This window comes from Cygnus olor, chromosome Z (assembly GCF_009769625.2).
Source record: "Cygnus olor isolate bCygOlo1 chromosome Z, bCygOlo1.pri.v2, whole genome shotgun sequence".
Lineage (NCBI taxonomy): Eukaryota > Metazoa > Chordata > Aves > Anseriformes > Anatidae > Cygnus > Cygnus olor.
Genome location: NC_049198.1, coordinates 56,919,423 through 56,934,196, shown reverse-complemented (window position 1 = coordinate 56,934,196; position 14,774 = coordinate 56,919,423). Strand labels below are relative to the sequence as shown.

At 40.1% G+C, this 14,774-nt stretch overlaps 1 protein-coding gene across 4 annotated transcripts in view; it reads left to right on the top strand.

The window, feature by feature from the left end:
* The window catches only part of EFNA5 (ephrin A5), a 210,862-nt gene extending 206,154 nt beyond the window's left edge, over positions 1–4,708 (top strand). For all 4 annotated transcript variants that reach the window (XM_040541429.1, XM_040541430.1, XM_040541431.1 and 1 more), the window contains one exon: positions 1,707–4,708. In XM_040541429.1, the coding sequence (XP_040397363.1) occupies positions 1,707–1,828 (122 nt within the window). In that variant the 3' untranslated portion in view covers positions 1,829–4,708. The remainder of the gene's footprint in view (positions 1–1,706) is intronic.
* The last annotated feature ends 10,066 nt before the right edge of the window (positions 4,709–14,774 follow it).

Below are 14,774 nucleotides of genomic sequence, written 5' to 3'. Positions count from 1 at the left end.
GCCACCGAAGCACAATAGTGTAAATAACTCACAGGTGAAATACGGAACAGCTCTTGGTTCTGACAACCACCAGAACTAGCAGTTTTAAATAGACCTTTCCAGCCCTTTAATTGTCCCTTTCTTGCAAATGTGAACATGTTCACAACTGATCGGTGCTTGCTTTTCACACTTTTGCTTTGAATAGCACCGAGGACGTGCTGATAGACCTGACACGACTGCAGCATCAGTGCTGAACAAAATGTGACATTGCTAATCCAGTTTACTGTGCATCTCCCAGTGAAACTGGACTGGAGCCGAAGAGCCTGTTAACCCAAATAATGCTAAGTGCTCTGCCTGCTTCTGTGCGAGGTGTCAAGGGTGTGAAGGGGATCTTTTGATCTAACTGAAGCTGAGTAACGTGAGAGGCTCCACACCAGTGCTGCCTGGTGATCCTAGTGCTGTACCTTAGTGCCTTTAATTGGGATCACACAGCTCTCATCCACTGTAATCCTCGCAGTGCAATTTGTTGAGATGGGAGCTCTGAAACAGATATATCACAAGTATTTCAACACCTCTCTTAAGATGGGGAAGCTTTTTACACTAAGTTATGAGATACTGTTAATTTTCCTGGAAACTTAGGCACCCTAAAATAGCTTATGAATTCATTTTGAGGCCACTTCACACTTCCTTAAAAGGTTTAGCTCATTTTGTTCATTTAGTACTAAGAAAATTCAAACACAGAGCAGACTTTTTATGGCAAGCCTCAGACAGATTGCTCTTAAAATACTTAAACTAGATAGCTGTGGATATAGGGGATTTTGCAAAGAAAAATACCACACCTATAACAACACTTAAGTTGAATTTGAATTTACCTATATTTTTTATTGTAGCTGTAAGGCTGATTTTTAATTAAAAAATAAATAAATAAACAGATCTTTATTGAGTATAATAAAATCAGCGGAGTATTTTTGACTGTATTCTCCTCTGCTGCCAATACATAAGCATGTTTTCACAACCCAGATAGTTATTTTTTCATTAGTTTTATCAGTACATATGTAAATCTATATTTTGTATACCATAAAAAGTAGTCTGCTACCTATGAGATTTTGGGATTGTGCCTGTATTGTATACAGTCAGAGACTGTCTTAGCCTTCAGAATTCTGTTTTGAGAAAGGGAGACTAGTCTCATATCCCCTGCATATTCCAAAATGCAGTATACTTCAGTGGAAATTTGGTGTGTAGAAGTGGAATACATGCTTGCACTTATGGGCTATTCTTTTGAATTCAGGAGCCAAAATCTGTAACTCAGGAATGGGATTAACTTTGAAGTTAATTCTGAGCACGTGCAACTCTTCCTCAAGCCCTTTGGAAAATCAGGTGTTTTTATTTAGCTGCCTCACTATTGACATTGCTGTCTAATTAACCATCCAAAGCTGGGGCTACAGTATTTTCTTAGAGTAGGAATCTTTCATTCCTTAGTCTGCTGCAGTCAGACTTAACTTTCTGCTCCTTTGGTCTTCAGTGGGAGTTTTGCTAGTAAGAAATGCAGGACTTGGCCCCAAGTTGGCTACATAATGAGGTATTACATGGTTGTGAAAGTCAATGACAGCACAAGGTTCATTGCCCTATTTCATAAAGGCACTGAAATCTACTTGCAGTTGTCGGCTCAGTGCGAGTTTATTAAGGATGCAAAATCTCATTGGAATGTATGCTTTCTGTTTGAACAGATGATACCGTACATGAGTCAGCCGAGCCATCCCGTGGTGAGAATGCGGCACAGACACCGAGGATACCCAGCCGGCTTTTGGCAACTCTATTGTTCCTCCTGGCAATGCTTTTGATATTATAGCACAGTATGCTCCAGCAACCTGTCGCAGAAAATATCAGGGTCTTGGAACATCAAAGATCCACCTAACTGCTCATCCCAAGAAAGGGACTTTATTGTTTTTGCAGATGTCAAATTGTTATTTTTCCCTTTTCCCTTTTCTTCTCCCTTTTAGCCTGAACTCAGCAAAAATTTGAAGGGGATAACTAGCTTCAGCACCCGTCCCTACCTACCCTGTGACTTTCTTAACCCCTCCATACAAATAAAAGGACTCCAAATGAAAATGCCAAACTATAATAGTGACACTAGTGATTCTTATTTTCCTCTGCATTCTCCTTTAAGAAGTCACCTCTGTTAGTTCACTGTGTCATCCGTGTGTAGACAAGGAAGAGTAGTGGCAGATGCAGTCAGTGAAGGATAAAGAAACTGAGTGAAAGCCTGGGAGAGTTTTCTCTCCAATACAATATTTATGCCTTCTCGTTCAGCACTGTAAGATGATCATGCAAGGCATCGTGTCACGATGTCAGGACTGGAGGGGAAGTATTAAGAACAGATATAATATAACACCATTTCCTCCAGGAGTTTCTAAATGAACAGGCTTCTGAAAGGGGAAGACATTGTTTCTTACAGACTGTCCTGAAACATCTTTGATGGTAAAATTCTTGCTCACAAGTAGAAACACTGTCTTTGGTGAAAGAAAGGGGTTAGTATTTAGAAATGTTAGCACACAGCAGGCAAGGTCAGATTTAGGAAACTTCACTGGGGGTGTGAGTGCCTCTGTTATTTCGTTTTAAGGGGATAATGCACACCGGCTTATTTTATTTTAAAAGAAATCACCGTGGTGCTACAATTTTTTTCTTGAAATGCAGAGGCACTTTTGAGAATAAAGTGACCTTCCCCAGCGCTGACTTAGTAGCTGATAGCCTTGGATGCTGCTCTGGGTGTTAATACATGCTATGAGAGGACATCAGTGGCCAGAGGAATCATGTTTGGGACACAGGATCTCCAGTGTGCTCTTGATTTGTCTCTCCTGCAAGTTCCTCAGTCATGGGAATAAACCACAAGTAAAAGAAGCCAGGACAGTTTAGTAGCATTGTTTGGTGAGGGGAAAGAAAAGTGTGGAATATGAATTCAAGTGTTGATTTTTTATCTTTTCCCCTTCCAGCACAGTTTGAAGAGTAGAGGAAACGTGTTTATCAGCCAGAGATAAACTAGATGGGCTCCCAAAGACTTAACAAAATATTTTTTTAAAAATCCACTAGAATAGAAAATACATTATTTAGATATACTTTATGCTGAGAGTGAGTGTATATGCTTGTCCTATTTAAACATGTGAGAAAAGTGGTAAGCCTTGATGCAAGTAGGAAATGGGACTGTCTTGTTTGATGGAATTGGGAGTGACCCTGTTTAGGGAATCTGAGCCTTGGCTATGGTAGAGCTTGAAAAAGTCATTTGCCAGGAAGTGCAAGCCTTGGGGTATTTTTTGTCTAGGCTGCCATGAAATTCAAACTGCTAAACATAATCAGGGAAATATCAAACCAAGACTGAAACAAAACTTTTCTAAACAAAAACTGTGATAATTGTTAAATGCAAAACAAAACATGGAGCGCATTCAAACAAAACATGGGTTTTCTATATTAATTCTGAAGAAAATCTCTGGCATAACAAAATTGAGTGATACCAACAGCAGACAGTATTTGGTTGGCTGTTTTTTTCTTTTTTTTTTTTTTCTTTTTTTTTCTTTTTAATGATGAAAAGCTTTCCTAAAGTTGTAAGCAGCTCACTATTCAATAAAGGAGGAAAAGGAGAAGTCAATTTAAGATGTAAAGGGAGGTTTTATGCATGCTAAACCACAATCTGAGCTTGCCTGATACCATACAACAAGGTTCTTGTTGCAGGGCCTGTGCTTACAGCAGGAATGTAGGAAATTTCCTCTAGTGTGAAGTGCACACAAAAAAGATACACAGTCTAAACAGTGAGGGAAGTCAGCCAGCATCCCATTACAATCTAGCTGGTACTTTCCACTCTTTAACATGGGTGTGCTTGGTACACAGGCTAATACTTCCTTCAAGTAGGAATTAAAGAGCTGTGGATGAGATGAGCTTAATCAAAATGAACCTTAACAAATGGGTTATTAACTGATAATATTGCATGATAGGTAACCCTATTAAATGATTCATAACAATTACAGACAGTTGTACCAGCAGTGCCAATATCATGTGGAAGTGGTGACTTCATTTTTCATCCTTTGTCTCTAAATGATGTCAGAATTTGAGATGTACACTTATCCACAGCAGCCACTTTCCAGTGGTGTTGCTTCAAGTGCAGTTCAGCCCTTCAGTTTATCACAGAGCCTTGATGGGTAGGTGAGGGACAGCACGAATGGTGCAGCTGCAAGGCAGGTCCCTGTGCTGCCCCGAGTGGCCAGGAGACCACAAGACACTGCCAGTTCGGTACTTGATGGCATCAGGCAATCCCAGTCATAGAATTAAGTACTAATGGGTTTTGTGTTGCAAAGCAAATCTCTGGATGCTCTGAATGCAGATGTTGGCACCAACTGCAAGGAGATTTCTGCTCCCCTCCACTCTGCCTGCCCCTTCTCAGGCCTGAGGGACTGATTCTCCCTCAGCCTGGGTGGCTTGCGTACCCCCATGGCCTGCACTCCTGGCTGCCAAGGCCACTGCAATGCAAAGCAGGGAAAATAGGGATCAGTGGGTTTAGTGGATACTGTGTATCCTTTAATAGACAAGGTAACATTTCGTGTTAGTTTAGAATATTGTTTTGTACTGTACTTACTTGGATGGCGAAGGAAAGACAAGTAAATCTTAAAGCTATGTTCTTTAAATTCTGTATTATTAGCAACCTCTGTTGTATATAGTGTTTGATAATAAAGTATTAATTTGATTCTTATGTCTTTTGTAAGTGAGAACAATAGAATTTCAGGATATTAAAATCACGCGTTGATTACAAGACAGAGCTTTGAAGCATCAAGTGTGATCATGGCTGAGAACTGAGAGGCAAGTGGCCATGACACTGCAGCATACAGGACTCATCTTTGGAAATCATTCATCTATTGCAAGACTTCACATTATCAAGACCTGGAACAACATGACTTTTGATGATCAATGTTTTGTCTTCTGTGTTTAAAGGTCTGATATTGGAGCCCTGTGGTTTCTGTGTTAGTTTTTGTTCTTTTGTATCATGTTTGTTTCTAAAAACACTTTGGGGATATAACAACTCTTCTGTTATTTTGTTTCTTTTTTTTTTCTTTCTTTCTAAAACTTTTTTTCCTCCTGTTTTCCTTCTGATTTTGTTTCCATTAATAGTCTTTTTGTTTGTTTGTTTGTTTGTTTTTTCCAGAAAGGATCTTGCCAGTGTCATGTGCGCTATACGTATGTACTTGGTTCCAAAACAACTAGAAACAAATTTGGGAGGTATTGAGAGTAGATGAGTAGATTGTTTCCTTTCCTATATAATTGTGAAAGGAAAACGGTTGTATTTGTACCTGTTGATTCCCACCCCTAGTTGTCAAAACTGAACTTAATCCATTGCATAGTGAGAGCAATGCTTCAGTCACTTTCAGAGACTTAGAAAAGTGTGTTAACTCTTCCCCTCCTTTCATTACACTTGGATTTTGTAATCACCAGTTTTACTGTACAACCCTCCACACTTCTCTCCCCTTTTCCTGCCCTTCTTACTGTCCCACCCCCCTCCTTTTTTAATTTGGAGCGGTGAATGGGCAGATCTGTTTCTGGCCTGGCATCACTGATTTTTTCCCATGCATTCGCCCTCGAGCTTCTCGTATGTGAGACAAATCTCCCTACAATAGGCTTGCTGCCATTGTCTGTACAGTTTAATAGATGCTGGCATGTTGGAGGTTACCCATGAGTCTGCGAAATCCGCTTTCCATGCTTACTCTTGACACCCCCATTGAAGCCACTCATTGTGTATGCATCTGGGTATGAAAGTCCAGCTCAGTGTGGTCCTGTGCTTGTACTGCCCTGCTTTGCAGTTTCTTTGCACTTATTCATTGAGTGCTGTTTTTGAAATGCTTACATTATATGAACTTAAAAGGAAATGTAAAAAAAAAAACAAAAACAAAAAAACAACCCTGCCCCATAAGATCTGTATTTGTATATACACGTGTCCGTACAATTATACTTAAATAAAATTAAAGATTTTCATCATTTTAATTGGTTCTCTTAGGCTATATTTTTGTTCATTTAATTACGTCTTTATTTTAGGGGCTATTTGTATCTACATTCCATATTTGTGGGCAATGTAAAGCCATGTGAAGTATGAGTGGGAAAGTGTGAAGAATGCAGTGGGCACAATGACTGACTACCTAGAGCTGTAATGACCTACATCCTGGCTGATCTAAACTCTGGCTGCTCTGCTCTTCACTTTTTTTTAATTTTTTTTTAAATTATTATTATTATTTATTATTATTATTTATGTGTTCATAGCTCTTCCAAATACTTAGGAGAAGAAGGAACTATGCCAGAAAAGTGCTGGAGCATTACATGGTTTCCATCATCTCTTTTGACCTGCTCTGGGCCTCCAGAGCAGTATTCCTTACTGCTCTGGGTAGCACATGTTCGTGTGTCATTGCTCTTCTTTTCTGAGGAATAGAGCCAGCCACAGGGGTGTGTGAACAGGGCAGCTGCACATAGTATCCATCTACTCCTCTGACTGACAAAGAGATGGGGTTGGAAGTGGTTTGAAATCTCAACCATGCTTTTAGTCAGAAAAGTGGGGAAAAGGGCTGAGGGTGGTGGGAGCTTCATGGGTGGGCGTATATGAGCAATAGTGCCTCCTGCAAGGAAGAGGAAGAGTGGAAACAAACAACTGTGCTGGCTGTTTCTTCTCCTTCCTTCCATCTGTGTCCCCTGTGGCTGATGCAGTGCCTCAAAAAATGCACAGGACTGGATTGGGCATGACTTGTACGTAGGGTGTCTTTGGCAGTGCTTGTTGTCTAATCACATGATAGGTACAGTGGTTTAGCTGGAGAATTTAGGTCATGGAAGGTGGGGACACATACCGAAACCTGTAATACACGCACCCTGCATTCAGAACTCGTCTGTAATTACCACGTTAGCATTAAACTCACTGAAAGCTTTTTATTACATTTAATTAGTTGACAGGGCAGTAAGTACTAATTATAACTTACTCTAGCCTTCTTTACAAATGAGAAGTGACAACTTGGTGAGAGTAGAAGTGTGTGGAAGTATTTGATACAAAGAATTGATGCACCAGACTTTTTCCTCTGGAGCTGTGATGTTACAACCAGGGCAGAGTTATAAGTGACATGTGTTCAGTATGTCTTAACATAATAGCCATGTCCAGAAAATATCCTGCAGCCTGACACGCTTAATAGCCTTTGCTTTTGCTGAGAATGGTATTTGATTTCATTTTTCTGCATTAGCGTGCACAATGGGCCTTTGTGCTCCCTTATCTTTCCTTCCACAGAATAATTCTGCTCACAGAGTACCTCTAAGGGCATTCTTAGGAATATTCGGGCATTCATCATACCACTACAATATGGTTGTGTGCCAAGGTGTTTTTATTCACTGAAAACAATGCTTTGATTTATATAGGCTAGAGATGTGGTAACCAACTGGGATGGTTAAAATTTTACAAGCTTTAAAAGTGGAGGATTGAAAAGTGTGTCCTTTTAGTACTTGCCCTTAGTAGAAAGTTTAGTTTAAAACACTTTGTATTACAGGTGTGTGCCTAACAGCCCAGATCAAGACTCATTCATTGTAAAGGCTGTGATACAGACCGCTCTTGTGTAAGCCAGTTATTCATGTTTGTTTTCAGCATCACTTTCATTTGATGCTACAGATGAATGCAAGCTGAAGTAGTGCCAATTTATTTATTGTTTCTTAAAATTTTAACCTAGACCAGGTAGAAGCTTTTTAAAACAAAGTATTTCTTAAATGCAAAAATGTCCTTTAAAGAAAAATCAAAGTAGAAGTGTGATAGCGATTGCAGAAATGTAGAAAATCTAAGCAGTTTTTGTTGTTGTCCCCTCAGATAAAATTATTAGGCGAGTGATGTCAGTCATTTTTAATACAGAGGAATTCAAAACAGAATAACTCTTGCAGCCACCAGCACATCTTCAAACGCTCATTTTTCCTGTGATGATTCTTCAAGCAAATTCTCCTGTCATTTGCTTACACAAGGATGATTATAAATACAAGAAATTGCAGGGAGGCAAGTTAGATATCTATTCTGAGGAAAATAAGCATTTTCTCTTTTGCCTAGAACTTTAAGAAAGTCTACACTGCATTCGAGATCAGGCTTACAGAGTGATTTCTGTATGATTATTCACCTTGTAATACAGCTCTGAAGTGAAGGATGGAAGGGTTCTCCTGTATATACATTCTTAAGTGCATTCTTCTTACAGTTACCTTGCAGTTCTCATGTTCAAAGGATGCTTTAAGTGCTATTTTGTAGGACACAGTTGCCCACTTAGCTGTATTTATTTTGTGGTACTAATTTTAACATTTAAACTTTTCTTTATCCACAGATAAAACTGCTGTTGGCAAAACTGAAGTTTTTGTCTGGCTGGTATTTGTAAAAGGAGAGGTCAAGTAAATCAATAGGGTACTGTAGATATAAGTATCCCTCTGTTCCTTCTACTGCTGAGAACCGATTGCATCTCATGTTCTCCTGTATTATAACTTTCTGTATCTTCACTAAAAGTTCACCTAAACACTGACTACCTAGTCCAAGAAGTTTAGGAGGAATTTATTTAATTATTATTATTATTTATTTATTTTTTTTAACCTTTGGCAAAGTGAATAAAAAGTCTAGACACTGAATGCAACAAAAGCAAAACATCTTCCTAAAGAAGCAACTCTGATGCAATATTTAAGTTCTGTTCCTTTTTGGGTAGTGGGAATGACAGAATCACAGAATCATCTGGGTTGGAAGAGACCTCCAAGATCACCTAGTCTAACCTCTGACCTAACACTAACAAGTCCTCCACTAAACCATATCACTAAGCTCTACATCTAAACGTCTTTTAAGGACCACCAGGGATATTGACTGAACCACATCCCTGGGCAGCCCATTCCAATGCCTAACAACCCTTTCAGTAAAGAAGTTCTTCCTAATATCCAACCTAAACCTCCCCTGGTGCAACTTTAGCCCATTCCCCAAATGGAGGGCTATATACTGGAAATAGCTAGCTGTGTCCTGCAATGCCAGTCATTGTCTGAGGAGGGTCAGAAGAATCAGGCCCTTGGCCAGGTGTGAATATTTCAGAGGAGATTTGGCATGCTGTGCGTTACATAGTGCTGTGCGTACCCCAGTGCTTCTCTTTGCTGTGATGGGGATGGAGAACAGGTAGGTGGCGAAGAAAGACAGAGCTCATCCAGTCGCAGACAGCTAAGCACCATCAGCAGCAGGAAGTAGACAGCAGACTTTGAGCTGACGAAAATGGCTACTGGTGTAAACTGTCCTTGAGTAAAAGTCTTACTTGCTTGTCGAATTAATAAAAACATTAAACAGAAAGCTTGTGAGGTACCAGGCTGTGTTCTCTAGAAGCAGTCCTCTGGTCAAGCACTGTTCTTGGGGAAAGATTTACCTTTCAATTGGGTCAATCAATTTTGAAAAGCCAGTAGCATTTAAAAACATTGAGTTCACCTGACCATTCCTAAATAGGAAAGGCTTGAAGTCTTGCACTCTCCAAGGCTCCTCTTGGCTGCACCTCGAGCTGGTGCATCTGGAGCATCTGGCAGCTCTGGATTTTGAAGTACCAGACCCTTGTGTGAGGTCTCCCCCAGCTACTGAGTGTGCTGTGTGGCAAATGCTTTAATGGCCATTTTAAAACTTGGTTTGGGGAGTAGCTTTTTCTTATATTTTTGTGTCAAAAAGATCCTGAAGCTGAATCAGGACTGCAGAGTGTAAAGTGACTTTCAGGAGACAGGTTACAGACACAGTTTGATTTAGGAACACTGCAAAGAGAAGGATGGCTGTTCGTCCTTAAAAATGAAAGAACAAAAGCATGGATCATGCATGATGTTAATAGTTAGACTTCAAATATAAAGCAAAGCCCGATGACCCCTTGTAGTGATGCTTATCAGGCTTTCTACATTGCTTTTACAATATCCTGGCTCTTACACATACTTGCATTACAAAAGGCCTTGTGTTCCCCTTGACACAGAAGCCAAAACAAGTGTGCATATCATCTTTGCTGATGAATAAGTGCCCCTTTTGTTGTTGCTTATTTAATTATTCTGCATTTATTTGCAGGTAAAAGAAAGAAAAAAAACTGCACACACTTCCTGTGCTCTGGTCTCATTAGCCAGATTTCCTCAAAACTCTTGTACTCCAGAGAAGTTTTGCCAAGTGGCTAAATGAAATGTGCACAGTATGAATATTTACGATGTTTTAATGATGGGATTTTTGCATCCATGAATAATAAAGATTTTAACAAGAACAGATAATGAGATTGGCACAAAACAGTGAAGTGGTTAATATAGCAACCTCTTGGTGCAGGGACTCCATTGACAGCAGCAGGCAGTGTGTGCCTCCCTCCCCTTTTCCCTTGCTCTTTCTCTAGCACCAAAATTAGTCTGATGGGACATGCAGATCTCCCAGATAGCTTTGTAGAAAGCAGGCGTTTTATGTATACTTTGTGCCATAGCCACCTCCTACATGCTTCTTTTGAGGAAGCTCAAGATTTTTGAATAAAAATGGACCTTCAAATTTTGAACACAATGTTTTATTTCAGATGCTTTCCAGCAGTTTGCATCTGAATCTGAAACTGCCACTTTGCTTTGACTCTTTAGGAGCAACTAACCAACAAGTGTTTACAAGACACTTATGAACCCCAAGAGGATTGGGATCCCTAAGACAAAGCAACATGGTATGAGGCCGGGAAGAGTGATCTTTCCTCCCCGCTCCAGCCAGATGGCACTGAAGGGAAATCATTGTTAGGCCAGGTCTTCGGTGAAGTACGGGGAAGACTGCAAATTCCTGGGGACTGCAGCCCTCCCAGCACTTGCCTGTAGTCACAACTGCTAAAAGTCTGACCTCTTTAGGGTCAACCTGAAGTCTGTAAGGCTGTGATAATGGCATGCTTGAAAATAAAAATGAACATTTTACCTTCTGATACATTTTAGAGCCAGGGTTTACTATATGTTTACTGTACCTGGGAGTGCTGGAACTGTGGGAGCAGGTGTCAGGCAATGTGCAGGTAGATAAGTGATGTCAACAAACCAACACCTGTTTAAAAGACCTGTTTGTTTGCACTTTCTATCTTTGCCAGCTCCTCCCTGCTGTTGTCAGAGTCAGACTGCTTCACTGCCAACCCTGCTGCCACTCCTCTACTAAAACCCCTCAATTCAATGATTTATTTGGATTTTGTGTATAACTGCTATCTGTTCCATAATTTTTCCACCTGGAGATATCAAAAACTGTTTGCCTGTATTTTAACCTTTGGTCAAACCTCCTCCCAGGCAAATATTCAGGGCTGTACCTCACTGCCTGCCACAGTCCAGTACCTGTGTGGTAAAGATCAGGCCTCAAACTGATCCACTTGCTCTCAAAGCAGCAGCTAGAAGATGCTTCAGGTAAGAGTTGAGCTGGAAAAGCTGCCTAGCTGGGCGCTGGTGTCTATGTTACACAGAGAGATAGAGGACGTCGGAAGAATTTATTATAGTAAAGTTGCTTTTCTTGAAAGGAAGGAAGGAAGGAAGGAGGGAAGGAAGGAAGGAAGAGAAAGATAAAGAAAGAAAGAGAGAAAGAGAGAGAGAAAGAGAAAGAAAGAAAGAGAAAAAGAAAGAGAGAGAGAAAGAGAGGAAAGAGAGAAGAGAGAAAGAGAGAAAGAGAAAGAGAGAGAAAGAGAGAGAGAAAGAGAGAGAGAAAGAGAGAGAGAAAGAAAGAGAGAAAGAGAGAGAGAAATAGAGAAAGAGAGAGAAAGAAAAAAGAGAAAGAGAGAGAAAGAAAGAGAAAGAAAGAAAGAAAGAAAAAGAAAAAGAAAAAGAAAGAGAAAGAGAGAAAGAAAGAAAAAAGAAAGAAAGAAAGAAAAGATTTAAAACAAAACAGTGATTTGAAAGAAGTCACAGCTGAGCACTTTTTAAAAGATTTATTTAATTTGCATGGATGGTCAGTCAGGGAAATAAAAGACTTTTGATCTTCAGTGCAGACTAAAATAAATCAACATAGATCTTATGTTACTTTCTTGCCATCTTCTCCATATGGAAGGTTGTTTAGTGTTAACCTGTTAACCTAGTATAACCCTGTTAAAGAGAAGAAAAATCCTTTCAGAGCTTAAACAACTGTTTAAACTAGTTTTTAAACTTTCATTAATGGGCAAACAAACTCACTATGAAACAAGTAGATCCTTCCCTGTTTGTGTTGGCACACAAAACACTACCACAATCATCATGAAGCAACTTATCTCTGACGGTATTATCTGGGTGTCTTGTCACAGCTATTTTCAAATATTTGCTCCATTTGTACGCTTTCAGTGAGTACTTGTCCCAGAAGCCACCATGAAATCTACTTACGTTGTTTCAAAAAATTAAAAAACAAAATCACAAAGAAGGAAATTAAAGGACACTGCCACTGCCCTAGTTTCATCTCTCTCTGGCAACATATAACTGTTTTAAATGTCTGGTTTAATACACTGAAGAGTAGTAACACTCTTCCATTTTGTGATGTAATGCAGTGTGCTGGCTGCCTGGGCTTTAGGAAGCTGGTGACAGGAACCCTGCATCCCTAGTGACAGAGAACCTCCTTCTCTGCTGAGTAAATCAGGAAGTCTGAAGAAGTTGCTGCGGAAGAGACCACAAAGAGCACACACACCTATGATATGTGTAGCACCTGTAGCAAGTGCAGGAGCATTAACAGATGTAGCCCAGGCTTAATCCTCAGAATATATAGCCCCAACACTAAAACAGGGCTTGAGGAACTGGAAAAGATCATATACTCAGAAATGGAAAAAAGAAAAGACAAAGTCTCGCACAGATTTTTTTTTTTTTTTTTTTTGAGAAAAACAAAGCATAAGAATATTCTAATTGGGCATCCTACAGAGGAATGAAAAAAGGAAAGCCATTCTTGTGGTAGAGCAGCAGGGTGTGGAGACTCCTGAGGAGAATCTTCTGAAGGAGAGAGAAAACACACAGTGACTAACTGGGCAAGCAGTTTCCATTCGGAAAAATTAGGCAAGAAATATTAGCACACCAGATTCAGGAGCTGTTTACATCAACACAGCGCACTGCTTATTGCACATACAGAGTGAGTGATACTATGCCTGGAAACCATCTTGTCTTGTCTAAGCTCAGAGTATCCACCATGAGTTAAAATGGGCAAAGGAGAAACAATGTGAGTGCTTGAAATCTAGCAATAAACAGAGGAACTTTATGAACTGGGCACCTGGTGCTGTGCTGTGATCTCTGGTTTTCAATTTCTGATCTGTCTCCAACTAAATTAGAAGAGAAGGCAGCATATCTAATAGTTATACTGTCTGTAGGGCATGGCAGAAAGAGCAGAATTTAAACACTGCATTATCACACAGTGTGTCCTGTAGACAAGCCTTCTACTCCAACCACCAACAAAATACTCTCACACACTACTGTGCTGCATGTATTCAGCTGTGTCTATTTATGTTCAGGGAATCATTTACCCTGCCATTAGGAATTAAAATGAAAACCTAGGGGCAGAAGATGAATCTTTTGAAACATGGCTGTTGAATGAACTGGGAGCAAGAATGAATACAAAACTACCGTAGAATCAAGGAAATACATCGACCTTCCTTGTGAGCCAGTGTGCTCTCCCTTTTGCCCAAACCCAGCACCCTGTCATTTCTTAGCAATAAAACTTGAAAGCATTCCCTTCATTACCAAGCACTGTAGATAGGATAGGTGGCCAGGAGAAATGCTGTAACAAACTTGTTTGGGCAGAGTACAAGGTGTGGAAACACGTATATGATTGAAAAGCTTCTGCACTGGCAAAAGCTCGTATGATACGTTCTTTTTAACAGGAGAATGTGACCATGACTTTGACAAACTACATATTCATGGGTAAGAGTGCCCTGGGTGCTAAGGAATATGGTAAACAGACTGTCAGGCTGTGCTGAGTCTGGCTAACAAACATAGGAAACGGAGCTCCATTTTTCCCCAAAGCGTTAACTCCCATGGACCATGGGTCCCTAGCGGGGTGAAGACAAAGGCAGAAGGCACTTCAGGGGCTGCTGAGTTTCCAGTTCATCCCTTCCTGAGATTTTCCCCTACAAACCTCATCTGGGCCTCCACACAGAAAGAGGGAGATGGGAAAGCCCCTAAGACAAACATATTTTTGGTTTAATATTGGGTTGGCATTGCTCCCTGGCTGGTTCCCAATAAGTTTTTAAATATACTTTTTTTTTTTTTCTGCTCTATCCTGTCAGACACCCAGCCCTGCCTCTTTGAAATTCTTACACAGTAATTAACTCTGCCTTGACCAGACTTTTGTGAGGATGAAGGGCAGGGATGAAGCCCTTTATTGGGCAAGTAGGTATTCCCAAACCAGGAAGCTCTCTTTGTAAGACACGTTACACAGAGTAGAGGACAGACACAGCTAGAAAAGGTCAGTGACAAGTAGTGTGATCTTTTTTAAATAGCTTCTACTCTCTTGCCAGCCCAAAGATCTGTTTTTTTTTTTTTTTTCTTAACTAGAATTCATTGACCTCTCACTAAATATGTTTACCCAGTGTGATTTCCATCAGATGGATAGCGACCTTGTTTTCTTCTTCAAACCTTTTCCTTAAGTGTTGTTTCAAACTTAATTCTGTGCTGTCACATCACATGCAGCTTTTGCCAGCCCCATCTGCTGAGAAACACAGCTGGGAGGCTAAAACCACTTGTGATGCCTCACACTCAAGAAACACTCATCTTAAAAGAAATCTCTAAAATATTCTGCCAAATGGCATCTTTATAAATCTCTCTAACATCATAGAAAAGGAGCAGAAACCAGA